This window comes from Curcuma longa, chromosome 11, assembly GCF_044706935.1.
Source record: "Curcuma longa cultivar G26 ecotype Majalengka, Jawa Barat chromosome 11, ITB_CL_G26_1.1, whole genome shotgun sequence".
NCBI lineage: Eukaryota > Viridiplantae > Streptophyta > Magnoliopsida > Zingiberales > Zingiberaceae > Curcuma > Curcuma longa.
In genome coordinates this window covers 20,874,323-20,902,316 of record NC_133871.1, presented here as the reverse complement: position 1 = coordinate 20,902,316, position 27,994 = coordinate 20,874,323, and the positions used below count along the sequence as shown (strand labels likewise).

The following is a 27,994-nucleotide window of genomic DNA, read 5'->3' as shown; positions in this document are numbered from 1 at the left end:
CCCATTTTGGGGTTTCAATGGCCGAAGATCTTTCCTTTTCCCTGTGATCTAAAGCGGTAAGAATGGCGGAAGAGCCTGCGCGCAAGATCTCCTTCTCTCTCTCCTCACTGCCCTCTTCTCGTCACAATCCTCTGGTTCCTCGTCGCGGTGCCAACGGCTCCGTCGACGACCCTATCGGCGAGGCCCAGAATGGGTCCGCCATACCTGAATTCGTCACCTCCTTTGATGCATCGCTAACCCTCGTCGCCTCCGAGGACGCCGATTATTCCTCCCATGCTCGACGCCAAGATGAAGAAAGTCATCCCTTTTCCGGAGTCCGAAGTCGATTACGACACTTGGAAATTTAAGGAGGATATGAAGGGACTCCCCGAGCACCATGGCCTGGAGGAGTACAAGCAGATGCCTGTCGAGGACTTCCCGAGCGCCTATCTTGCCGGATATGGGTGGTCGAAGGGACAGGTTATAGGGAGAAACAAGATGCTGCAGGACCCCAAGGTAATCGAGTACGTTCGTAGAGATGGCACTCAAGGGCTGGGTTATAACAAACACAAACGATGAGAGTCCGTGATTTTGTTTTACCAACGAGCAGATTTTTGGGACAGCTTTCGATCGAGTAGCATATAGGTAAGGAATTCACTTGTCTTATGATCTTCCGCTTAACTTATTATTTATGTTTTACTTCTTAGTTTGCATATGTAGATTATGCTTCTTTGATGTCCTGTATACTTAGCGTTCATCACTGTTTCTAGGTCACTCATAATTTAATCAGAAGACTTAACTTGCAGCTTATTTGTGCAAATTAGAGACGCGAAACAAGTTTATATTGTCATTTTTCTCATTAGGAAACAAGAAAACAATTCGTTGTGGGGTTTAGCTATTGTATTACTTGTCCAAATGCAACTATCCTCTAGAAGGAAGCCACGCCCATTTCCCTAGATTAGTTCTGTATTGTTGGGTATTGAACATCAATCCCTGTGCTTCTCCCTAACATGTGCAATAAACTAGTCAGCATATGAAAACTACAATTTTTTCTTGGAAGAATTTTATGATGCATAGCGAAGGTTATCTAGTGCTATTTTATCTTGGAGAAATACCAAATGTCATAGTAGCTGACATGTAGTTATCTTACAAGGACTTCGAGTCTCCTTAATATAAATGCATTCATCTTAAGATGAGCTACATCCTCTATTTTGCAAACTGCAAGTATCTTAATTTTATTTGATGTTACAAAACATATAGAGATGGCATATGTAGCTGTTTTGTGGATGTTACTTTGTTTTTTTTCCCAAGTAATCTGTCACTTCCTATCATAAATCCTTTAGTTTTTTTTCATCTTTAGACAGTAAGTAATGCTGCCTATACGTATGATGAAATTTGAACCTACTTAAGTTGGCCCTGTACAATGTTTGTGTGTAAAAAATTAAATTCAACAATAGTAAGATATATACTCACATGAATAAGAGTTATTTTATGAATTATTATATATTAGTGGATTTCAGTTGAAGTATTTTTGAACATCTTTGGACATGCCCAACTTGACCAAGTGGAGGTAAACTAAGTGCTTCTGCGATCGGAAATGATACAAAATTTAACAATTTCTGCAACTAAATTTCACATTGGGACAATATTTCTTTTTGTAAACCCCCATTTAGACTTTGAGTTATCTTTATCACAAACCCTTGATTGCCTTAACCCATTTGATGGGGGGTCCTAGTTTGTCAATTCAAAGCATGGTGAACCAGTTTATCGCCTGTTCACCTTTGTAAGCTAACCCATTATGACTAAAGTAAAGCTCTTTTAAAACTAAACCTAACTAACAATTATGTTCAGCTTGACCTGATGATGCAAATAGAACAATTGACTTATGAATCAGGCTAACTAATTTTTTTGGCTCCAAATAAGATCAATAATCAGCATACACATTGAATTTGTGTTTTTTTTAGGGGGGGGGGGGGGGGGGGGGGGGGGTTGTGAGAAATTGAAGCTGAAGAAAAATCACATTTTAAATTCGGAAACTGAAGGAAATGGTGTTATGTTGCATGGTTTGAATCAAATAATAGCCCCAAACGTGCTTTGTTGAGTTCAGGGTCAGTATTCTCTTCTGCTCTCCAAATAGTCTATTACACTTATCCAATCTTACTGGCTCTTTTACTATTGTAGTTGGAAACCACCGTTCTTCCTTGGCACCTGACCTTGTTATCCAATGCGAAACTATTTGATGGATGTGTTTCAGATATAACTTCTCTTTATGTGTGATAGTAATTTCATAGTCCTTGTCCGCTAGTATTGCGGATGCATGAGACACAAACTCAGTTGCATGAGTTACCAAATCTCACCAGCTCCACTTATTCAACCAAAACTTTCCCACTACATGAAAAGTTTTTCAATCAATTTTCTACTTATCATCTTCATTTCAATAATTTTTGTAAATGACCTTGAAGTAATTCCAAGATTCCAGGCTGAAATCGATCCATGGTTATGAACGAGGCCCGAGAGATGCTTCATCCGACAAGGACAAAATTCTTTTTTGTGCAAAATGTGTGGTGGATATATAATTCAAATCTACTTATAAAGGTTGTATTAGATCTGACATCAGTGCTCGATTAACCTTCAACTTGTAAAGCATGCCACTAGCTCCATTTAACTGTTGCTTGATTAATCTTCAAGGTAGCTGTAGCGTGATACACAATTACACATGGTTATGTGCTTGCTTATGCATGCCTATGTTTCTTATGGATATTTCATTTCATGTCAAAATCAGGTTTCCCTGAGTTTTGGGACCCTGCTCAATGTTGTAGTGTGTTTTTTGTTTATCTAGAAGACTATGTAAAGGAATCAGCTAAACTGTGAGTCATTTTAGTTCTGTTGCTTAAGCTTCAAATTGGATCTGAAATGCTGGAATCCATTCCAAACTGAAATGAATGCAGGTTCATTTTCTAGCAAATCAAGCAAGCAAACAAAACCTACCGTGAATAACTAGAGGAAAACAAAAGGATCGTTGAGCTCTTGAAAAGTGAAGAGCAATATCTGTCTGCCTCTGCTACAGATTATTGGATAGAACTAAAGTTTTGCACATCTACCGATAGGTACTGACAGGGTGGTATGATTGAAGCAACGCAGTGTCGCAGGAGTACAGTTAATGCAAAAGTAAGTGGCGTAGTATAATGTCAAGTTCAGACCAATTGTACCATATTGATAATGGAAATTTGGATAAAAATTTAAAAGGATCTTTAATACGTGTGTATGTCCTCCTCTTCTTTGTGAGCCATGGGAGCTAAGAGCAAACTCGCATTAAATTAGCAGGAGTCTCGCATGAGCTTTAATACAATATATAATTTTGATAATAGAATTAACTAATAGAAGAGTTGGATGATAGAGCGTACGCCCAGAAGGGGCGTTATATTGTAGTCGGTGAAGCCAGCCGCCGTGAAAATGCTCGCCCACTCCGCTTCACTTCTTTGCTTCCCCTCCATGACCCCAAGCAAATGCACATCGAACAGCAACTGCGTCTCCACCTCTTCTTCACTTCTTCCATCCTCCGATTTCATCACCATTTCAATAATAATTGCCTTCCCGCCTTCATCTCCTGGAGGAATTGCCTTCTTACAGTTTCGCAATATCCTAACGCAATTTTCATCGTTCCAATCATGCAAAATCCACTGCCATCGATTATAATATTCATTTATTGACAGAAGAAAAAAATAGTTAGTTAAATCTCTAATGCCTCGATCGTTATATATATATATAAATGGAATTCTAGGGGGAAGGGAAAAGAAAACCACCTTGAGAATCACTGCCTGAGCAGGGGGGATAGATTCGAACATGTCGCCGGCGACGGCCTCCACCGTCGTCGCCCTGGTTCCTAATTCTGACCCAGCCACCACGTGCGGGAGGTCGAACACGGCGCACTTCATCTGCGGGAAGGCTGCGGCGATCGCCACGGCCAAGTCGCCGCTCCCTCCTCCGACGTCCACCAGAGAACGGAGACCGTGGAAGAGGTGGCGGCCGCGGTCCCCGACCAGTGCTTTAGCCACGGCCCTGGAGTCCGCGGCCATCCCCTCGTTGAACAAGCGGTTGAGCTCGGTGTTCTCGGAAGCGAGCTCGAAAATCGACTTGCCGTGGAACTGCTCGAACGGGGAGGGCGCGGGGGCGGCGGCGGTGTCGGTGAGCCACTGGCTGAGAGAGTGCATGGGAGACAATATCATCGGGTGAAGCGCGAAGAAAACCGTCGGAGACAAGCACTCTGTTTTCTCCTTCACGAGCAGAGTGGCGGAGGCAGGAGTGAGGGCGTACGCTTCTTCTTCCTCTGCGGATGCGGTGGTTCGGGTGAAGATCCCGGAGTGGACGAGGAGGCGCATGACACGGCCGAGGGCGGCGGTTCTGCATGGCGGAACAGCGAGCTGGGAGGCGAGAACAGAGAGGGTCATAGAGTGAGCTGCGCCGTGTGCGTGGAGGACGTCGGCGACGCCGAGTTCGACGGCGCACTTGAGCGCCATGGATTTAGCGTGGTTGAACATGATATTCCAGACGTGGGTGTGGACTCGCCACAGCCCATCATCCGGCGACGAGCTACTGCTACTACTCATCCTCACAACTAGCCAACTACGATCTTTGTCTTTAGAATTAACGCCAGCTAGTTATATGCTCTGAGACTTAGGAAAGGCACAATAAATTAAATAAATAAATATAATAAACTTACCTCAACTAAATAATTATAGTGAAAGGATGGGTCTTTATCATATTTCTGTTCCTATTGAATGATGGATATCCAACTTGTCGTCTGAGACCACGACAGGCCATATGGGGAGGCATGCATGATAATGTCCTTTTTACATATGATCTTAGAGTCAATTGTGTGAAAATGTTAGAAAGACATGCATGATAATTTTTTGTAGGAACCACAGTGAATCAGATTTAGATATGATTTCATATTTTTTTCTCCTCTTATTTATTATATCCATGTATTTTCATCACCATTAAATATTTAATTTTTATCGTAGGGATAGAATATCCATTTTCATTCCTATATATTAAGATCAGATATCATTAATAAATTTTTTTATTACATTCAACTATCAATTTATTTTCCATTAATAACTAATTTTGTATTAATTTTTGAATATCAATACCATAATAATATTAAATTTTAAAGAACAACATCACTTATTTAATAAAATATTTAGATCAGATAAGATTTTATCAGATTCATTTAATATCTAAATTCAAAAATTTTCATATTTAATTATTTAATCGGATTAATATTTTTTATATATATTCTCCTAATGGGATATAAAATTCAATCGGATTTGAAAAAATTATCGTTCCTAATTTGAAAGCCAAAAAGTGGCAAGGACATGGTACTATTCTTTTATAGATATTGTCAAAATATCTCAATTAACTTTATATTTTTGTTAACATTATCACTCATATACTCGCTCGCCTAATTAATTACTTCCGAATTTATTTTAAAAGTGGGAAGTTAAGTTAAAGACATTTTAATAATACTTATGAAAAAGATAGGGAGGCGCAATAAAATGGCAATGATATAATTATGAGAATAATTTATTTATTTTAAAAAAGAAATTAAAATGTTGAGTCTATAAAATAAGCTTGTCCAAACACTTTTGTTTAATTTGTTTCTTGTAAAATATTTTCAAAATTTTTATAGTTAATTAGTGTGGCGGGATGAATGAGGCTTCTGAAAAAATAATTTATTTTTAAAAAATATAAGATTTTTTTCCAATCATTTGTAACAAATGTCATTTATTTTTTATTAATAAATATTTTATTCATTTTTCCTAATCCACGAGCTTAGCTCACCGAGGTGACTAGCTCATAGGACCATCTATCTCTTTAAATCTAATTGATATTTAATTTATTCGACTTGTTTGATTTGCCTTATTAAATTGATAATTGATAAGATTCAACTACTAGGTTTGTTCGAACTAGCTCGGGCAAGCCAATTTGCTAAACTAGATTGAATCACCTAGTTATCTCATTTTGATCGATCTTCTTAGATTAACCAAACTAATAGAACCGACTAGCTTGACCTAACTAACTAGCTTGAGCAGCTCAACTCACTTGGATCATTCCTTGGGTTGCATAGCTTGTCTAGATCATTTGGATCACTTGGCTCATCTATACTTTACTTTAAAATGACAACATTAATTAAATAAGATCTAATAACAAAATTTGACCTAACATAAATATAATAAAAAAATAACATGACATAATTGAATATATAAATGGGTTGATAAAAAATTACTAATTTATGAAAATAACTTATTTTAAAATTATTAATTTTATATTATATAACATGGAGACCACCTTATCTAATCGGATATGGTTTTTGTACGTTATATGACTTCAATTTTTTAAAGAAAAATTAATCATCAAATATATTTTTAAATATATATAATTATTTTAATATTTCTTTTATTGACTTTTGTTAATATTTAATGATATGGAGATCAATAAAATTGATTAATAAAATATAATAAAACTACCACTATTAATTAGACCGTTTAACCACTCCACTTGTCCAAACCTACATCCCACTTATGAAACTATTAACAAAATATGATCAAATTAATCGCTATTAATCCACTTGACTTGTCTAAATCACCTACATTGATGGACTATTCGATCAAAGCTCACTTGGTTATCAGATTCGGAACTTTAGTCCTAATTGAAGGTCTAGAATCAATTTACTTAAGACTAAACCACTTAACACAATTGGCTTGCCTAGGCTTAACGGCTTGGCCTATGTTGACACTATTCAAATCATATGATTGGGATTGTTTTATACTTGCTTACGGACCTCCAAGTTCGCCTGCCCTAACTCACTCGAACCGATTAGTCTAGTCAAACCAATTGATTAGATCAATCAACAACTTAAATATTCCACCTAATTCGATCAAACTACCCAACTTCTCAAAGTACCTAATTCGACCAGAATATAATAGGAGAATTAGGTCTCTCAAGTTTGCTTAAGAATTTAGCAATAGAGGAAGCTGTATTGCTTAGGAATTAGGCACTCTGCTCCCTTAAATGAATCAAATTAAACTTCACATCCTCTTAGTGGGCTTCAATCAGGCCCACTGATTCCACAGTTAGGCAGCGTGATCAGACAATTCACTGATGCTCTTTTGACCTTGTTGCCTTTTTCAGTCGATAAAAAAAGCGATTTCCTTGATAGAAAATCAGTCTTTTTCAATCCTTCTCCCTCTTTTATTTTCTTTTCTTTTCTCTTCTTCTCTTCTCTGTGGAGCTGATAATTGTGGGGGCGCTGCTGCTTATCTGCATTCTCTCCTTCTCCCATACTCATCTCTCACTCGCATACTGCTCTCTCCCTTTCCTCGCTTCCTCTCTCTCGCCATTACCGCCGACGACAGAATTTCACGAGTTCTTGTTTCCGATTTGTTTTTTTTTATTCACCGTAATTATGCTTCGTTTCGCTCTTCTTCTTCTTCTTCTTCTTCTCTTTTGTTTCTTCTTCCATGGAGGTAATAGAAATGTTGTTTTTGGTAGCAAGTTTTGTTTGCTAGATTACTGAAAGAGAGTGTGGTTGGTTGGTGGCGCAGGGGACGGCACGACGTTCACATTTATGAACAAGTGCGGCGAGACAGTGTGGCCTGGGATTCTCTCCAACGCCGGCAGCCCCCCGTTGCAGCCCACTGGATTCGAGCTGGCCGCCTCCGCCTCTCGCGCCGTCCAGGCCCCCGGCGGTTGGTCCGGCCGCTTCTGGGTCCGCACTGGCTGCTCTGCATCCGCCGCCGGCGGAGGGTGGAGCTGCGCCACCGGCGACTGCGGCTCTGGCCGCGTGGAGTGCGACGGCGCTGGGGCCGCCCCGCCCGCGACGCTCGCGGAGTTCACCCTAGCAGCGGCGGCGGGGCAGGACCGGGACTTCTACGATGTCAGCCTGGTGGACGGATACAACGTGCCGGTGTTCGTGGAGGCCGGCGGCGGCCGGGGGTGCCCCTCCGCTGGATGCGCGGTCGACGTGGGCCAGCGCTGCCCGGCGGAGCTGCGGGTGCCGGGGCAGGGCCGGGTGTGCCGGAGCGCCTGCGACGCCTTCGGCAAGCCGGAGTACTGCTGCAGCGGCGCCTTCGCCAGCCCGGCCACCTGCCGGGCGACCGCCTACTCGCAGATCTTCAAGTCGGCGTGCCCCAAGTCGTACAGCTACGCCTTCGACGACCCCACCAGCACCTTCACTTGCTCCGGCGGCGCAGATTACATCATCACCTTCTGCCCTGACCCAGTTTCGAGGTACCTAACTAATTTTCTCCCCAAATCGCTCAACATCCCTGTTTCAAAATTGGATTTTTTTAATTAATTTCTTTCATTCGAAGAATCTCCGTAACCATATCTTCCGTCCCATTCCTGATCGGAAAATTTCATAGTGAAAAAAATCACATAGTTTTCCGCAGAAAAATATCTTCGTCACTTTTCTGCAGCCGCCAAGATTCTCAATCAATCACTGATCTTTTACTGGTCCACGCCACAGCTTGAAATCATCAAGAAATTCTTCTTCATATCCTTCTTCTTCTTCGTCGTCGTCGTCGTCAACATCAACTAGCGGTGGAAGTAGTTCGACGTCAACATCAGGTAGACCGGCAGATGGCATGATGCTGGGCGACGACGACGACGCTTGGCTTGCGACTTTAGCCACCGGCGACGCGACTCTCTCGGCGAGCAGACTCTCATTCTCAATGTACTCATTAATTGTGGCCACAATTGCGTGCACGGCTCCAATTCTGATGCAATAGCCATCAGAGCGTTCTATTAATTCTATGTAAAAGCTAAGGAAGGCTCGGTCAAGCTTTGCACCGGAGCCGAACTATAATTGCTTAATTAGTTAGCGTACATGTATGATTTTACACCAGCCTAATTTGATCTTAATAAGCATCAGATCCTGATCCTTTTCGAAGAATAATGGAAGAAAACAGTAGCGGGCGCCTTCTCTGTCTCTATATGTATATTTCAGCCATGATCGGTATCATAAACTTGGTGATAGTGGTTGACATGGTAAAGTTGGTAATATATATATATATACACTTTTCTGCATATATGAAGGTGAGGATGAACGAACCGATGGATTACATATGAAATTTTGTTGTGATAGATGATGTATAGATAGTTTTGTCTTGTTGGATAAAGAAAGAATTAGGAAAGTAATGGTTGTTTGTGGTTTGGTGCCATGTCATAGTCAAAGTCGCACTAGTAGGATCAATGCAGCGTAGACAATCAATCTTATTATATATAGTATCGTATACAGATGCCAACATCATCCAGTGGGCCCTCGCTTGTACCGGGGGATAGAGACATCTTGTTGGTTGCGCTCAATTATATGCTATGCAGAATGAGAGCAGTGCTGACGGCTGAAGCTGCAAATTAAAGTGGCTTCCGGTAAAAGGACACTTCTTGCAATGACATTTTAACGCAGTGCCCATGCCCATTATCTTAAAAGCCCATTTTACTTTAAAATTTAACATGCCCCTCCCTCCCTCCCTCCCTTAACTCATTGTACCTGAGGCTGAGCTCATCTACTTTTGTCCAATCCAATCAACATAGCAAATTGATCCAGCTAGCAAACACTTAGGCTCATTATCAAAAGATTATTTTTACTTCCTATATTATATTATGCGGACATATTTAACTAATTAAATATAGAAGGCTTGGATGACAGAGCGTATGCCAAAAATAGGCGTTATATTGTAGTCGGTGAAGCCAGCCGCCATGAAAATGCTTGCCCACTCCGATTCAGTCCTTTGCTTCCCTTCCTCCACCCCAAGCATATGCACATCGAAAAGCAACTGCGTCTCCATCTCTTCTTCACTACTTCCGTCCTCCGATTTCATCACGATATCGATAATCAGCGCCTTCCCTCCTTGATCTCGTGGAGGAATTGCCTTTTTACAGTTTCGCAATATCCTCACGCAATCTTCATCGTTCCAATCATGCAAAATCCACTGCATTGATCAATTATAATTTTGAGAAAAGAAAAAAGTTAAACATATAAAGGAGTTTAAGTGGAAAAAACGACCTTGAGAAGCACGGCCTGAGCAGGGGGGATAGATTCGAACATGTCGCCGGCGACGGCCTCCACCGTCGTCACCTTGGTTCCCAATTCTGACGCAGCCACCACGTGCGGGAGGTCGAACACGACGCACTTCATCTGCGGGAAGGCTTTGGAGATCGCCACGGTAAAGTCGCCGATCCCTCCTCCGACGTCCACCAGAGAACGGAGACCGTGAAAGAAGTGGCGACCGCGGTCCCCGACGAGTACTTTGGCCACGGCCCCGGCGTCCGCGGCCATCCCCTCGTTGAACAAGCGGTTTATTTCTGCGTTTTTGGCGGCGAGCCCGAATATCGACTCGCCGTGAAACTTCTCGAACGACGTGGGCGCAGCGGCGGCGGTCGCGTCGGTGAGCCACTGGCTGAGATAGTGCATGGGAGATGATAGAATCGGGTGGAGCTCTAAGTGCACTAGCTTGTTTAAGCACTCCGGTTTCTCCTTCACGAGCAGAGCGGTGGAGATGGGAGTGAGGGCGTACGCTTCCTCTTCCTCGGCGGATGCGGTGGTTCTGGTGAAGAAGCCGGAGTGCACGAGGAGGCGCATGACACGGCCGAGGGCCGCAGTTCTGGAGGGTGGAACAGAGAGCTGGGCGGCGAGAACAGAGAGGGCCATAGGGTGGCCACCGCCGTGGGCGTGGAGGACGTCTGCGACGCCTAGTTCGACGGCGCACTTGAGCGCCATGGATTTAGCGTAGCTGAACAAAACGTTCCAGACACGGGTGTGGGCTCGCCACAGCTCAGCATCCGGCGACGAGCTACTACTACTACTCATCCTCACAACACCACCACCACCACCACCACAACAGCTCCTGCAGCAATATCTGTCGGCTCCGGCCTTTTTTATAAACCCTTTTAAATTATATTTATTTTAAAGCTATTTCACAGCACACAGATCGAAAAATATGCAAATTCAAATTGAAAAAGTTGTATATTTGCTCCACTCTCTTACTCTGCTCTCCTGTTTCTTAATTATGATAGTCTACCTCAATGATTGTCCCCCAATTATCTTTTAGAGGAGAGTAGTGAACGTCCACTATCCATGAGAGTATCCTTGCAGATGCGGTTCAAATTGTTCACGTGAGGATGCCGGTTATATGAGCCAACTCTTCTTCCTATATTATTTTCTTTATTTTTTTCTTATGTTTTTGTGAATCTTTCTTTATCGACTTGAACGTGGAAGTGATCACACCAATAAAACTAATTAATCCTGACCTCAATTTCTTTGCAGGCCATCAGAGAGTCTGGCTTGCCAATAGTTTGTCGTGATCTTAACTAGAAGAATACTCGGGAGAGGAGCTTGAACGAGAGAAAAAGACACCATGAATTATGTTTTTCAAAAGAATTGATTGAGTAATATATCTCTGAATAATAGGACAATCTATGCATTTAAACTAGTAGAACTCATTTATAATCTAATGTGAAAATTGAATTTATTTCAATAATTTCTCTAAGTTAAATAGTGTTTATATTTCTATTTTTTTCGAGAAAAAAATTAGTAACAAATTATTAGATGAAATATTTGAATATTAAACTTATTTTATTTTATCTTGTTTCGTACCTAAACTAATTAGTTTCTTTATTATTTATAACAATTTCAACTAACTTCTGGTGAAGGGTCTTCATCGTATGAATGGATCGATGGCCCTGCGGTGCGAGAAAGACATGCATTAATTATGGAAAATATTTTATTTTGCACTTCAATTATATTTTAAAAAAGTGTCTCAATAATTTTGGTATCATATTATTAAGCATATATGATCCCTTCTTAACTTTTATGTGGTTTTCATCAACTTTGAAATATTTTATTTATTTTATTTTATAAAATATCTTTTATGTGAGCTCACATCCAGTGATATGTTTATAAAATTACATTTACATCGCCAAAAACAAACTGATCAAAAAAATGTTTAATTAAGAGATTATAAGCAATTATCAACTTGCGTATGCACATAAATATTTTTATAATAAGAGAAGTCAACCAGGAAGTGGATTGGATTTTTGTTATCTGCCAAAATATTGAACGGTGTTAATTAATCCAAAATAGCAGACAATAAAATATCATTTCAAGAGTAGTAAAATGATGGCAAAGAGTAGCCTCCAGTGAAATCTACATATACCTATTGACTGAAAACACATTTGGAGAGGGAAGAACAAAACTGAAATTTCTGCTAAGGGTCTTCAGTTTAATCCAGTACTTTTCTCTAATCTTTCGAAAGAATCTACTGTCTCCTCCAAGAATTCCTCCAGTTTCACTGCGCAAGGCATGCAAAGACATGGAACTATGGCAGCAAAAGAGTAGTCCACGAGAAGTTCTTCCAGTTGACAAAATCTGATATGCCATGAGTTGTAAGGCATTATAAAATAAGAAAACCAATCATTTAAGCCATGAGGCTTCTAATCCAAAACCTCCACAATTAGTTAACATTCTTCTATCTCATCCTCTTCACTTTCCTCTACTTTGTTAACCTCTGATTTATCTGAACCACCACTGTCATCTTCAATTTCAGAAGGATCGTCATGCATATTGACGCACAAAGATGTCTTTGAACAGAGCCATTTATTTGTTGGTCTGAATTCAGTGGCTATGGAAGCACTGCTGCAACAACTGAAATTACTGTAGGCTTCAAATCTTTCAAGCAACATCCGAACCTGCATAATGATGAAAAGAATAGTCGGTCATACTACACCAACATGAAGATGTTTTTGTGTTAAAGGCAAGTAGATCAGACAGTTTGCTAATGAAAAAAAGTCTCCTGTCTAATATAACTTTAGCATTCGATGTTAAATTTTATTGTGTGACAGATGTCGTAGGATATTCAGTAAATCACACGACATTAATCCTTTCTGGACATAATGGCTTGACCTTTCTTTTAAGAAAACTATAGACAGTATCAGAGTGGTGGCACGAAAACTCTGGACAATGCAATAAAGTCAGTATCACCTTGATCAAATTAACTTCCTAGAGCTCCAAACTATTCTCTCTCAGCAAAACATAGATCCAAATCATGATTCCAAAATATGCCTGCACTAATGACTCAGAAAAATGGAATCAAAAGTATTCTTGCAAACTGTATAGGAGTTCTACCTTGTAACTCTTAAGGCTCGTAGATCCTACCTGAGTCAGTGCATCTCTCACAATAGACAAGTTAAAACAAAGAACCTTCCCTTTGTTTAGAAAAAGAAAAATGTTGTGCTAGAATCCATCTGGAAAAAACACAAAAGCACACAACCAATTTTTGGCTCACCCACTGCTTGCAAAGCGTTACAGCCAGTACAAGTAAAAGAGATACCATTACATGTTACCTTAAACACTCGACAACGATTCATATATCCATCAAAGAAAGCTTTGGATAATCTATAAATAGTGTTGGTGGAACTCTCTAGGCTTCTAGTCTTTTTTTTTTGGAAAAACATATTAACATCAAAAGTATTCTACAGCTAAAGAAATTAATTGACATGATAACTAAATTACCTTATTGTGTCCTAACGATGGTTCAAGCTGCCAAAGTTTTGGGGCACGGATGGCATGCCACCTGCTATATAATAGTCAAAAATGTAATATGCTCATTTTTTTGACTTTGCTAATAGTAAAAAAAATATTAAAATAATGAACCTTGAAGGTGAAGGACGGGAGTTTCCGAATAATACACCACGTACAGCAACTGAGGCAACAATCTGTTGTCTAATACTGTCCGGATCATATGTATCAGTTATTCGATGCAATCTTTGGTGTGTCATACTAGCAAGAATGTTGTCAGCATCACTTAAATAAGATGTGATAAGCGATGCATTTTCAATTGCCTCATCACTTAAAAAATCAAGCACTGCAGGTGAGTAAACTAATTGTACTAAATTCCTGAGGATATTTCACAATCTAAAGAACAACAAAAATAAGTTGGCAATTGTAATCTGAAATAGTTATTAGCAATCAGTCAGTTCCAAACGGGCAAGGACCTAACCTGGTAAAGACAGATAACTGTTAATTGGTAGTTTCATCACTTTGTAATGCAAGTTTAACTAAATATACTCTAGTGAATAGAAAATATAAGAGATTTTCTATCAAAAATAACGTGTGTGTGTGTGTTATTTTGCATGCATATGTGTGCCCCTTATCCACTAAGTTCACTACCTATAAATCTAGAATTCAACTCAAGCAAGTTCACGGTTTGACTTCATTGGTAGTGCGGCTACTTGCCAATACATATGAACTGGACTGTGATTATCCAACAAAAGACTATTTATATCTGAAGATATATACCATTGTTTTGAATGGAAAATAGTTTAGTTTCTATAGCCTCTTTTCTCCGGATCAGAGCAATCTGAGTTTTCTAGTCAATAAGGCCAGTTTCAATAGTAACTAGAGTCAAAAATAATATGTGAGTGGAGTTATTTTAAGCTCTACCATACTAATAGAATCATTAAAAATGGGAAAAATTAAACATTCTCATGACTCAAAGGTGTACAAGTGGCAACCTTTTAGGAAAAAACAAAGATAAACAACTCTTTGAACATCTTTAGGCCACCTGGTAGTCTTTGCCCAATTTCATTCTATATGGATCTTAATGTCTTACTAACTTAATCATAAAAATGTAATGAAGGATTTCATAGTAAAAAATAAAAGAGAAGAAAATGTATGTTCATGCAGTTTACAGCAATGGAGAGAGAAGATAAGAAATACAAAAGGCTGAAGTGGAAAATAGAGAGATGCACTTTAGAAGAGAGATTATGCTAAAACAGGAAGGAAAACAGGAACTTTCTATCTATCGACTTAACTGTCCTTAAAAAATATGCCAATTATCAGAAATGACATGAAAATTTGGACAAATAGAAAATCAGCCAAACATGGTAATCAATCACAAAGTAATTCTACAGATGGGAAAAAGCAATAGATAAACAACTACCATTTTCATGTAGAAAATCAGTAATGGTCTGTGCTTCTCCATGTGCCTGTGAAATAACTTTCTCAGGAGCATCCATTTTCATTGGCTTCCTTGAATATCTCTCTTTCAGAACAAATGGTTCTGGTGCTACAGCAGCCAATCAAAATGTGAGCTTACTTAAGTGTAATAAAGGATAGAAAATAACAGATTTTTTCCATTTCAACTGAGACATTGTTGGAAGTGCCATATAGTGGCTCTGGTTAATTTAAACTTAAGGATAAGCAAGGCTATTCTAACAAGAATACTGGAGTCCTAGCATTAAGACATATCTGCATGCATTCAGCTTCATCCAGGCATACCTCTGACAAGCAGCTTATTGGCTACCACTCCCATAGAGTGTTGGAGAAAATCCTATTATTAATTGGTCCACTGTGCTCATGATTTATCTTAATGCCATGATTGTAAAAGAGCACTGTGGACATAACAGCCAAGCATGTGAATTGTCAGATGGTGAAAATTCATACCTGTTCTGTTGATCATAACTTAAATAAGTTGGTTGCATTGCGATTTGTATTGCAGTGCACATACTGAAGCAGATAGTTACTTTGTGGTTAAATTTGTCTTTGCAGTTTGCACTAATTATGTTATCAGTTGTTGGACTCATGTTAATAAATAGATTACATTGCTGATGCTAATGTGGAAGCACTCCAATTTTATTTTTATTGTTTGATAATTCAAGTATCCAACTCTTGCAACCCAACTAATCCTGGAAGCGACTAGCCTGACGCCACAGAAGTTTTTCATTGGCAACCGGATTAAATTCAAGAAGCACAAGGCGACGCCTGACGTGGTGTCCCAGCATCACCAGTAGTTTAAGCGCCGCAGGGAAGCACTCCTTCAATGTGCATGGTTATACTTGTGCCCATATACTTTCTGCATAGCATTTCTTGTGCTAATTCATCAACTCATCTCCTATTCCAAGAATGAATGTCATGTTTCCTGGATTTGATCTTAGAGAGTTCAGTGTTACCCAATAGAGGTATGGTGTATATTATTATGCACATCTTTCAGATTAGTAGTTCTTAAGGTTATGTGCATCTAGGCGAAGTAATTTGACCCACCTATTAACTCTTACAAATTTGCTCACTGAATTCCTGCCCAACTCTTTCCCTTCCCTTCTTACTCCTACACCACTCATCCACAATCACAGAATAATAATTTTTCATAAACCTATAAACAGAAAGACACCATTGTCCATGTAGCTCGCTTGAACTAGGTGAAGAATTGTCCACCACCTTTGCATGCTGACACTATCTTCCCAAAGAAGCAAATTCTCATGTTGACCCTAACAGTGCCTCCCACAAGCAACGTTAGCACCACCTCTACCATGATTGCAAATCTCCTTTGCCAATGTGTCCTTGAATGAGGAAAATTATCTAAAATGATCTCCTCACCACGACAGAGATGAAGATCTAAATGACCTCAACAGGGGAGAATTGAAATCCTCAAACTAAACAAACCCAAAAAATTGGTGGTAGTAGTGCTCATGCAAACTCTGTGGGAACAGCTTCCTTAGGGGAGGGAAACAACGGTGGAAGTAGAGAAATATCTAATTAGGGGAGGGTAACAAATTTTGTTGTGGATATCCATTCAAGTAAATGTAGGAAAATGCAGCAACTATTTATGAATATAATCCCGAATCACTTACCAAGTGTAAGAGCATCTGTTTCTTCTCTCTTGTTGTGAAGGAATTTCCCCAATGCATGAAACAGAGAAATTTTTTCATCTCTCCCCCATGGCAGTGATATTTGAGAATTAATTTGTCCATATCCAGAATGTGAAATTGACAATAAAACAGGATTAGTGCAATTTAATTTGCAGGAACTGCCATTGAAAGTTGAAGCCTGAATGGGCAAAGATTCCACTTTTTTTAGACAAGAATACTGTAAAGATATTATGGCATGTCTGATGTCACCTCCACTGAATCTGGCAATCTGATCTAGCAATTCTGAAGGAACGTTACACTTCTCTTCTTGGCAAATTCTAGTAAGCCTTTTCTTGATGGAATTTTCAGTTATAGGATTGAATGCCACCTGCAATATAAATATTACCCATGAAAATTATTGCCAACATAATCTTCCAAAATTTTTAAAATATTTTTACGAAAAAATTTCCTTGAAAGCCCCAGCTTGCACAATAAACGATTCAAGTTCCTCCCAATTCCCTGCTGCACTGTAACAAGAGTCAATTTTGTGATACTGAGTAATCAAAATGACTGTAGGGACCAGTGCTGAATGTGTAAGGGTTTCTAAACACTTCCTTAATCTGGCAAAAGCAACTCTCCCATTTGTTACTGGGATGTCATCGATCAAGAGAATAAGGGGCTTTCTTATTTCTTCAAAACAGGCTGGATGAAGCAATGAATATTTTCTTATCCTTTCAACAAAACTTTCAAATTCATCCAACTTTGAGACATACTGTAGTCCTGTCAAAACATGCAAGTCTAAAAATATTACAAGTTGCACCACAAAATCATTTGTAGTTAACAGTTGGTCTAACAAAGAAAATCACAGAAAGGTTTATTTACATGAAATGATTGTGCAGTTGTACTATTGTTAGTAAAGCAGATAACATGGTGTGAACATCATATAAAATGAAAATACCTGAATTAGAATTATGGATATTTTCTCCCCAAAGTGTAGGTGTGGGAGTCGTCCATTCACACAACTCAGCTCCAAGTAGTGATGCAATTACATGAATAGCTGTCTGAAGAGGTAATGAACTCATCATGTGAGAAAATGAAAAAAATTGCAGTTCTATGCTTTAGCAATCTTTAACACCAGCACAAAACCAGGGGATGGATTAGCATATTTCCAGGTATCTCAAGTAACAAATAGAAGCATTTATGAATAAGATTACATGCATCAGTACTGTTTTGCGTATACATGACAGCTAAGATTTTTGAAATGTTGCAAATATCTAATTCATGACAAAATTTTTGTAGAGACTTATACTAACGCCTTTAATCAGTTTGACTGTATAAACATTAACTGCAACTTTAACAAAAAAGCAATTCTGGTCTCAAGTTTGCCTCTCCCTGACTTTCACAGAAGTTGTGCAGAACCTATGCCAGCAAAAAGTATTTTCCAACTACAGTGTATCAAAAAACAGAAAGTGTAGTGATAGCAATATAATCATACAAAGCAGAAGGAAGCAACAGCAGTAATATTCAGAAAGTTTAAAGGAAAGTAACATACAGATTTTCCAACTCCAGATTGACCAGTGATAAGAAGACAGTTGTTTCTTCCATCCTGTATTCAAGGAAAACAAGCACATTGCAGGATGTCAATATGCTGCCATTTAAACAAAACAAAAAGATACAGAGTTGAATTAACAAGAATGCTTTGAAAAGAAACGTGCTGCTGCACTGCACTAGACCCAATATACCCACATTGACATCCAAATATTTAGAAACTGCTACAAGGTAATACTAGTTTCAACTTATCTCGTGAACGCATACAGTTATTCTATTATTCTGCAAGAAGGGAGGTTATAAATTGTAGAAGATCAGATTAGGAGGCAATGATGTGAATTAGACCATCATGACAACAAATTAATGCTCTTTGCATGGTTAATGATAACTACTTGATTAAGGATAGGATTTAATTTGACTAAGAAGAGATTTATTTTCACAAAACTTACATTGATCAGGTTAAATCAGGTTTAATCTTGGTTGACTTTGAGTCAAACCTTTCATTAGATACTTGGATGTTTTGCTCCAAATGAGACATTGTTTGGTTCAATCCATTTTAGGTGTTAAATTAAATTTGGTATAATTAGATTTTTTTGCCAGAACCAATTCAAGGAAAATCAATTAGGTTCTCACATTTTATAAGGGGCAGGGGGAGAGATCCTGAAGATCACTAAGCCCCTCTCTCTCTCGTCAGCATCTTCTTCACCTTCTCCCTTGTCTCCTTCCTCATGCAGCATGCAAGTGTAGGCGGTAAGTCATGAGCATTTGGATCCAACAAGGGATGCACAAGCATGTGTTACAGATGCACAAGATTGGACCTAATTTTTCATAGAGAATCCCTTAGTCATATGAAGCATTTTCTTAGGATTTCTTCTGTTGATTTCATATCTCATCAATTTTATCATTCATATAATTTGTATTTGAGTCTCAAGATGTAAATATGTTATTTTTGCTGATGTTCTACTTTTGCTTGCAATTATCATGACTTTTACATATCTGACTTGCAATAAGTGGACTTGACTAATGCCCTATTTGTCATTTGCTATGTTTTGCTTCTGCTAGATTGTTGTGTACTAAGTCTTTTGTTATCAGTTTTAATGGTTTATGTAGAATTCATTATGGATTATATGATGGTTTAGTTGTGGTTACATGCTTTTAGAAGTGAAATATAACTACAAAAGTATGGTTTCCATTTCAACATAATTATAAAGGATTTTTTCAAGTTATTTCAAAACATTGAGAATTAAATTGGCACACAATAAGAGTGGATCAAGTGATTTTATAAAATAGAAACAATCTCCTCAGAATGTGATAGCAAGTTCAAGTCATGCTACTACAAGATTACAAGCAGAATCATTCTATGGTGAGACTAGTAATCACCTTTGTTCTCGTCATCCTCTCTCCCAACCATCTTTTGACTTCTTCAACCTGAGAACTAAAAGTGAAATAAGAAAATCGAATCTGCTAAACCTGGAGAAAGATGAACTGAAGAACTACGGTGTGTTCTCATTTAAAAATTAAAAAAAAATCCTCTATGAGACAAAATTAAACCAATGCAAGTTGAAACTAAATCAAACGCAAAAAGAATAATGTTAGTGGTGGGTATAAGTTCAACATAATTATTGTCCATCTTTAAGCCTTAGTTTTCTATGGTGGATGGAAGAGAGGTACAAATGGGATCAGGGAATGATGAAATAGAGTCCACATTTCTCCCTGTTTCCTGTGAGAGAGAGTGGGTGGAAGAGAATGCTGGAGAGATTCATCTCAGTCTCAAGCAAGCACTTTCACCTGATTGGGTGGGAAAACAGTACAATCAAAAAATGTTGGCTGTATTTATAGACAATAAAATAGGCGGGGAAAAAAACTCATTGTGATTCTTTTAGGATGTTGTTTTTAACTTTTTAATTTTTTTGGAAAACTATTTTACAAAATTATAAAAAATATCCATCTTTGTTTCCCCCAAGGAAAAAATGGGCAAAAAACCATTTGTTCTTTTTGCTGCAATGGAATATCATGAAGGAATGACTATCATATCTCTTATTCCCACTTTCTTTCCTTTTGGGCATTTATTTCTTCCCCACTTCCTATCACTTGTTACAAACACAAGGATAGCATATTGACCATTAGTGTACTATCACATGTTTCCATTTTCTTTGCTGTTTGTGTTTCTCCATTTGATCGAATATTAATGTAATGGAGATTCTAAGGGAGCATGCCAAGTTTTGCATCCAAGCACAGTCATAACTCACGAGTTACAATAATTATAGATCAACACAAAATACACATAGGTGAATTATTAGCTAGCAAGATCCAAAAAGAATCTTTCACTTTACAATCTTGTTATTCTTTATTAGCAAAATCCCAGTTGTGTTTGTCAACATTGAAGTGCAAGCTTCATACATGTGACATTAATAGCTAGAAACTTAGAATTAAACAACCTAAAAGAAACTAGAATTCAGCAATGGAAGTACATACAAGGTGCCTTTTAAGAAAGAACCTTTTTTTTATGGACAGCAAGCTCTGCCAAGGAATGTGGCTTGTGCTTCTCATTCCAAAGTTCTTTCTTCTCTGTATGTGTAACCCCTGTTTCAGTTGAACTTTTGAGGTAAAAATAACTAAAAGTGCTGCTGCATTACATAGGCATAAAATTAGGTAAGTTATGGAGGAACAATAAGCTAACAATTCAAGTATTAATGTGTCATTTTGTCATGAGCTTTATATGAACAATGAAATAAGAACAAGCAAAACCAAAAGCTATATACATCAGTCATTATGATGAATGACAAGGAAAAGCATCGGGTTCATATTATTATAGAAAAGTTAAGGTCTAGGTGTAATATACTTGATGCAATCAGATCACACAATCAAACTCAGAAGCAATTAAATGCAGTCATAAGCAGGATGATTCTGCAGCATTTACATAAACTAACTGAATAAGTTGGATTTTGCTTGTGCCTTTACATAAGCCAACTCAATCCAATCAGAAAATTGTACCAACCAAACTGCAACCAGATGAAGCAACCAAAACCAACCCACTCAGACCACCACTCACATTTTCCTACCTAGATAGAATATGAAAGCAATAAATTATACTAATACTGATATGAACTATATTACATTTGCGACCTAATCTCTATCCTAATAAATCAATATTTGAATGTTTCAGCATTTGAGAACAGAATCTACAAACTGTCACCAATCAGGAATGGCAAGTTTGTACAATCATACAAGTATCAGCAACCAACTTAGAAAGTGACTAGTCCACTCTTCAGACATCAAACATCCAATTTATGCGAACAAAATGCAAGATGGAGCCTACAGTGTGCATGATCAACTCAAGTGCTGAGACATAACCCAAAGGGAAATGAAAAAGAAATAATTGTACCTAAAGGCTCTTGATCTAAAATGTTATTACACCCACCTGCTAGTGATCACCAGGTAAGCATTACTAATGAGATCTATAAGCCTAATTTATCTTTCAGAATGATGAACGATTTGTTACAAGTATTTGTTTTGTTACTAATTTATCTAGAAAATGTATTTTCATTGTTACAAACAGTATAACCAACAAACTGCTGAAATAGTTCATCTATTTATGAACCAATAATCTATCTCACAGGATGTCAGATTCAGTTGTCTCCAATACGTAAAGAATCATTATTAAACTAAAAACACTTCAACTCAAGAGTATATATTTTCCAATTATTGTGAAAGATTACACTACAACGTAAAAACTTTTGCAATTTCAACATTATGTGATCAGATTATACCTGGTGTTATACTGAAATTGTGAAGATGCTCAGAAAATTCTTCAGAAAGACTATCAAATGCAACCTTAAGAAGAGCAATAGATGTAAGAGCTTACAGTGACAAGCTTGAGAAGAAAAAAAAATAGTTGAATATACAAAGTTGCATGAAAAAAAGAATATCCTGGCACTAATAAAGCATTTGTTGATCAATACAGGGGCTCTAATCAGCACTGAGATAACAGAACCTATTCTCTCTGTATAGTATCTTCCAAGTAGTTGTTTCTTTTTTTGTGTGTTTTTTCTTTTGATCATCCTCTCTCTTCTTTTATAACTCAGTAACTATCCACCTCCTCTGAATCCAACAAAGCAACTATTTGGTCAAGCACATATAGATTTAAATGACAATCAGCACCAGGAAGGCAGTTCTTTCTCTGTTAACCCATTCTCCTCTTTGTTGGTAACTTAGTGAACCATCATCCTTCAGGATCCAAGAGATATCAGACACAGACAAATATTTGATGCATACATTCACGCATGACATGTAAATACCTATACAATTCTAATATTCACAATGATAGATAGTATACAGCTATTTTAATCTACCAATGCCAGAGCACTATACTGCATCTACTATTTCCTAGGCAAATGGAATCCTGTTTGCTAATTCCAAGGGAAGTAGTGGAGTATAAATAGGGAGGTCATGATATATGGATATACATTCTCAATCGCTAATAACTTATTAATGTCAGTCACTAGCCCAATTTGGAATGATGAAGAGAATCACATGACGAATTGGATAAGGATAACTTTGCAGGAGTGATTTTTCTGTTCAGTACCTTAATCAGTTATCTTGGTGTCACCTAAGAAAGATAAGCTAGATCAGTCATCAAATTGATGTTTCATATCATTAAAAAACGATAGCTACATTTATTGCATATACAGACGCTCTTTTTGTGAGAGGTGAAAATTTAGGCATCATCGACACCATTCTTGTGTTTCATACTTTTAACCCTTTTTATCATGATTGGGCATCTATCTCTGATTTTAGTAGCAAGTTTAGAATACGCATACAAGATGACATCTAAGGCCCTTGAAAAATCAGTTTGGGAAATCTTCATATTGTTCTCCTGACTAAATAGAAGTTCCCCATTAGTGACATCACAAGGCCTGAATCACTACCAAAACCACATACCCTAAACTCCCCATTGCTATATATCATCACGCAAGCTTGAGAGGACATAGATTCAGAGTCATCCACATTGCAATTTTTAAGATTTGACGCATGAAACGTTCGACGAACTTGGTTGCCATGATCCAGAAGTGCTCCAAAATACAAAGAACCAAAAAAAACATATTTTGACGACGAACTAACACAGAAGGAAACAAGAAACAGTCAAAAGATACTTAAGCTGAAAAGTGAGAAACGAATAAACTATAATAACAACAATGGTTGAAGAAGCAGAATGATCCGAGTAGTGTACCGGATGCACCTCCCGAGGTGCTGATGCGGCACCCTTCCTTGAGCCCTGTCCTCGGGGCCTCTTCCTCGCAGTAGACACCGACCTTGACTTGGGTCCAGAAGAACCGCCGCCGAGAGATGTGGCGCAACCTCGAAATTCATCTTCGTTCTCCTCCTCCGAGGAAATCACCACGACGGGAGTCCGCTTCCGCATCGAGAACCTAAGCGGCGCCCATGCTTGCGAGTGATCCTCGAGGACTTGGCATCGGAAGCGATCGGACGTGACACTGTAGAAGAGGGTTTGCAAATCGGAATGGTTTTGGCGATGATTCGCGGAGAGGAATTTTTTTTTTTTACTTTTTTCGCCTTCAAATCAGTAAAATAAAGAAACAAAATGAAAATGGAAATGGAAATTTTTTTTCCCATCGTTAAATTATTTTATTTAAATAAAGATTGAAAAGACAATCTAGCGCGAACAGAGTGCACCGACACTCAACTTATTGGCTTGTAGCGAAGACAAACACTCGTAATTAAATTTGGAGCTCTCTCTTATCGTTAATTTTTTTTATGGTGTAAAAATCTGGAACTAAACGCTTTTCTACAGGACTAATTATTGAGTACTGTATCGAAAGATTTCGATTTCGGTCCGTTTTAATTTAGAAGAGCAATCAATTAACAACATGAACCAAGTGACAGAGGTCACGCTCGATTGCGCACGAAGCGCGACGGACGCACGACGAGCACACAGTGCTGGACAAGTGGCTGGACATGGCTGCATGTCTGACCAGACCAGACACTGGTGCTCTGCTCTCAAAACCCACACAGCGCATGCAACCTTTATATATAAATGTATTTTTTTAGTGCAAATAAACCTTTTCTAGAAAAAAAATGAATTCAACGTTTTTTATTTTATATCCAAACAAAATGGCCAATGCCCACCGACGTTTGATCCAATTATCACTTTTCTCTATTAAAGTACCACATGTGGAAAATATATATATATATATATATATTTATCCTCTATATTTCAGCTTCTAATTCACTCACTTGATCATTGAGAAAATATAATCCCCAAACAAGAAAATTGTTAGGCCATTCCACAATTCCTTCTGCAATCTTCCATCTAAGTTCATCCTTCCTCTTCTGATTTTTCTCTGCTGTTCTTTTCTTTCTGGTATTAGAAAGGTGCGGCTGAACTAGATTCTTAATTATGTCATATCTGTGAACCCCCCCCCCCCCCCCCCCCCCCCCCTGGTTGTTTTCCCTTACTGATTTCTGGAGTTGGGTTGGGTTGTTGCTAAATTGATGTCTCAGGTAGCAAATCCCTTCTAAACTAATTAAAAGCTTGCAGGACTGTGACTAATCAACAAGCTTTAGGTAAAGCACGTTTAGGAAGATAGATTGATGGTCTGATTTGGTTTCCTTTCCCTTTGCAAACTCTGTAAAATCAAATTCTCACCGAACTAATAAAAACCCAAGCATGTCCCAAGTGCTCTCCCTTACCTCATACCCTTTTATGTCAGACCGTTTTATGACTTCTATTTGTTCTGCTCCTTGCTCACTTTTCTCCTTGGCCAAGCATTATTGATCAGATCGAGACTTCTGAGCATCAGAAATCTGGATCAGAGACTTTGTGCCAATGGAGGAGGCATTCTCGGAAGACAAGTTCAAAGGAAGGAGCATATTGGTAGGGATTGAAATGAATGCCAAAGGCAAGGAGTTGCTCGAGTGGACGCTCAACACAGTGGGCGAGCAAGGTGATCGAGTCGTAGCAGTTCATATCTGCCATTATTCAGGTACTAAAAACCAACATGAACTGAAATTTTACTGCAACGCGTGACTTTTGTTGTTCAATTATCATTCTCTTGTTTCAGACCTCAAGAACAATACCTTTTCTCTCATCAAAGTGTTAGAAGACTACCTGGAAACATGCGAGAGCTTATGTAATCTTAAGCAAGTGAGCCAATTTAGCTTCAAGGTCTCTTTTTTGGCTTCGCTTCTATTAATTTGTGGCTTTTAGATTGTTCTAGTGGGCAGGGTGTCGAGGGGGAAGTCGATCAGAGAGACTTTGGTGAAGGAGGCCAAGGTCTATGATGCCAAAAAAGTAATAGTAGGAGCAAACAAGCAAATCTCACTAGGGTATGTGAGATATCTCAATTCTCAGAGCATTCGAGTTCCTGTTCTAGTGCTAATCTAATAGAAATTCGAAATTCTTCAGAGGCTCAGCTTCACTAGCTAAGTACTGTGCCAAGAAGCTCCCTCCAACCACTGCTGTAATTGCAGTTCAGAATGGAAAAGTGATCTTTAAAAAGGTGGCTACTACTAATGCCAATTCATCTCTAGGTAAATTCCCGGTTATTAGGAAACCACTAAAGTGCATTTATTTTCCCCTTTGCTTGTTCTTAAACTTATTCCTTTTGCTGGAACCAGAAGTGGCACTGAAACCAAGCCCGGATTGCAACCTAGTGCAGAAGCTGGCAGAGCCAAAGCTTGGTTGGCCCTTGCTTAAGAGAGGAGCAACAAAGCACGTGGAAGATGACGCGAGGAAGATGTCGGTGGTTCGATGGGTGATGAACTTGCCAAACAGATCTTTGTCAGTGGATCAACAGCATCTAAATCTAATCCAGGAGTTGAACGACATCCTCATCAGAAATGGTTCCGACTGCAGATGGTTTCAATATGATGAGCTTCATAGTTCAACTAGTCAGTTCTGTTCAGGTTCTAATTTCAAACGCGAGCTTTCATTAACATGGCCAATTATGCACACTAATCCCTACAATTGCTATATTTCTGTTATGTAAATAGAGAATTTAATTGGGAAAGGAGGGAGCAGCCAAGTTTATAGAGGGTACCTTTCAGATGGCCAGCAAGTAGCCATTAAATTGTCCAAGCTTTCAGAAGAGACATCAAGGCAATTCCTTTTGGAGGTTGACATCATCACTAAGCTGGAACACAAGCTCATTGTTCCACTGCTTGGTATCTGCATTGAGGACGGTACTCTAGTTTCAGTTTACAAGTATTTGCAGAAGGGAAGTTTAGAAGAAAACCTCCACGGTGAGACATTATTTATCTATATATATCGACCTAACTGAGTAAAGAAGGAAAGAAAATCATCTAGTCTGAATGGTGATCTATGGATGCTTTCTTTAATATGCATCTGTAAAAGCAGGTAAAAATGGCAAGTGTGCACTGAACTGGAACCTGAGATTTAGGGTTGCAATTGGAATTGCCGAGGCTCTTAGCTACCTCCACAATGACTGTTCGAAACCAGTAATCCACAGAGATGTCAAGTCTTCTAACATTCTTCTCACCGACGAGTTTGAGCCTCAGGTGAGGTTACTTCACAAACTTCTGATGAGCAGTCACAGCTCGTAATGAGTTTATAACAAATCTAACGCATGCAACAGCTATCTGATTTTGGGTTGGCAATGTGGGCACCTACAAGCTTGACCTATCTGACACAAGATGATGTGGTGGGAACTTTCGGGTAAGTTTCTTGTTCATGTAAACCATGCATATCATTCCTATGATTCATACATCTCATTCCTAGCAGATACCTGGCTCCAGAGTATTTCATGCACGGGAAGATCAGCGACAAAGTGGATGTCTTTGCATTTGGTGTTGTTCTACTTGAACTCTTAACCGGGAGAAAGCCAATTGATGAGGAAATCTCCAAAGGTCATGGAAGTTTGGTAATGTGGGTAAGAACAAAGAAGCCTCTCTGGTTTTCTGAGATTGAGTTAGCAGCGAGACTGAGCTGCTTTTGTTTCTCTAGGCAACACCACTACTAGAGAAACAGGAATTTGCAGCACTGCTCGATCCCAACCTCAATGACAAGTACGACGAAGCTGAAATGAAACGAATGATGATGACTGCATCACTCTGCATCACAAGGAGGGTTCGTCTGCGACCTCGAATGAGGGAGGTATGCCATTTCAATTTCTGATGCATCTTTCATTATCTTCATGATGCATGTTTCTGCAGATACTGAGTCTTCTGCAAGCTGAGGAGAGCATGGAGTCATGGATGAACTGCCACAGTGAGGCCACCTCAAAATCAACCAGGACGTCAGATTGCCAGGACGACGAAGCATATCCGTGTTCAACTTCGAGTTTAGGATCACATTTAAGCCTTGCGCTGCTCGATGTGGAGGATGACGCATCATCCTTCACCAGCTTTGGGCAGAGCAACCTTGCTTCTTTGGACGACTACGTAAGAGAGCGATGGGGTCGTTCTTCAAGCTTCGAGTAGCTCTAACAATCCGGTGTCTTCTTTTAATGTAATCGGCGATTGTCGTCAGCATTACTTTTTGCCTACACAAAGTAAAATCCCATTTTCTGAAGTCAAAATCACACACACAAAAAAAAAAAACACTCATACCTGCTCATCAAACAAACAGCAAACGTATTGCAATGATTGAATCATGATCCACTTGCTTCAAAATATAAACAGAAGCAACAGGGCAATACCCTCAAAGGTTCTGGTAAACTATAAGTTTTTTGATATTTTTTAAAGAACATGACAACTAGATTGCTATTATTCTCAGCCTTTGTTCTTATCTACAACTTGGTATTTT

General features: G+C 38.8%; 6 protein-coding genes and 1 pseudogene across 6 annotated transcripts; 3 read left to right on the top strand and 4 right to left on the bottom strand.

The window, feature by feature from the left end:
- Positions 1-25: 25 nt before the first annotated feature.
- On the top strand, positions 26-835 carry LOC141842049 (protein MOS2-like; annotated as a pseudogene).
- A 2,469-nt stretch (positions 836-3,304) lies between these two features.
- On the bottom strand, positions 3,305-4,586 carry LOC141841721 (trans-resveratrol di-O-methyltransferase-like). Its single transcript, XM_074729912.1, has 2 exons — positions 3,783-4,586; positions 3,305-3,659 (listed from the first exon to the last, which is right to left on the bottom strand). Exons 1-2 carry the CDS (start codon positions 4,584-4,586, stop codon positions 3,354-3,356), a joined length of 1,110 nt encoding a protein of 369 aa, XP_074586013.1. The 3' UTR covers positions 3,305-3,353.
- Positions 4,587-7,305: 2,719 nt separating this feature from the next.
- LOC141839089 (thaumatin-like protein 1) lies at positions 7,306-8,968 on the top strand. The gene is made up of 3 exons (XM_074726752.1): positions 7,306-7,505; positions 7,584-8,268; positions 8,507-8,968. The coding sequence occupies exons 1-3, from the start codon at positions 7,445-7,447 to the stop codon at positions 8,766-8,768; spliced, it is 1,008 nt and encodes a 335-aa protein (XP_074582853.1). The 5' UTR covers positions 7,306-7,444; the 3' UTR covers positions 8,769-8,968.
- A 664-nt stretch (positions 8,969-9,632) lies between these two features.
- On the bottom strand, positions 9,633-10,863 carry LOC141841407 (trans-resveratrol di-O-methyltransferase-like). Its single transcript, XM_074729578.1, has 2 exons — positions 10,046-10,863; positions 9,633-9,971 (listed from the first exon to the last, which is right to left on the bottom strand). The coding sequence occupies exons 1-2, from the start codon at positions 10,847-10,849 to the stop codon at positions 9,663-9,665; spliced, it is 1,113 nt and encodes a 370-aa protein (XP_074585679.1). The 5' UTR covers positions 10,850-10,863; the 3' UTR covers positions 9,633-9,662.
- Positions 10,864-12,094: 1,231 nt separating this feature from the next.
- LOC141839047 (cell cycle checkpoint protein RAD17-like) lies at positions 12,095-16,746 on the bottom strand. Its single transcript, XM_074726696.1, has 5 exons — positions 16,666-16,746; positions 14,979-15,104; positions 13,691-13,901; positions 13,550-13,610; positions 12,095-12,726 (listed from the first exon to the last, which is right to left on the bottom strand). The coding sequence occupies exons 2-5, from the start codon at positions 15,058-15,060 to the stop codon at positions 12,496-12,498; spliced, it is 585 nt and encodes a 194-aa protein (XP_074582797.1). The 5' UTR covers positions 15,061-15,104; positions 16,666-16,746; the 3' UTR covers positions 12,095-12,495.
- Positions 16,747-16,992: 246 nt separating this feature from the next.
- LOC141839046 (cell cycle checkpoint protein RAD17-like) lies at positions 16,993-23,750 on the bottom strand. Its single transcript, XM_074726695.1, has 7 exons — positions 23,441-23,750; positions 21,981-22,044; positions 20,708-20,793; positions 19,591-19,638; positions 18,215-18,268; positions 17,621-17,723; positions 16,993-17,442 (listed from the first exon to the last, which is right to left on the bottom strand). The coding sequence occupies exons 1-7, from the start codon at positions 23,630-23,632 to the stop codon at positions 17,117-17,119; spliced, it is 873 nt and encodes a 290-aa protein (XP_074582796.1). The 5' UTR covers positions 23,633-23,750; the 3' UTR covers positions 16,993-17,116.
- Positions 23,751-24,891: 1,141 nt separating this feature from the next.
- LOC141839048 (protein kinase STUNTED-like) lies at positions 24,892-27,729 on the top strand. Its single transcript, XM_074726697.1, has 11 exons — positions 24,892-25,214; positions 25,293-25,375; positions 25,439-25,557; positions 25,637-25,761; positions 25,849-26,136; positions 26,224-26,472; positions 26,588-26,748; positions 26,826-26,907; positions 26,968-27,119; positions 27,194-27,343; positions 27,403-27,729. Exons 1-11 carry the CDS (start codon positions 25,058-25,060, stop codon positions 27,667-27,669), a joined length of 1,833 nt encoding a protein of 610 aa, XP_074582798.1. The 5' UTR covers positions 24,892-25,057; the 3' UTR covers positions 27,670-27,729.
- Positions 27,730-27,994: the final 265 nt, after the last annotated feature.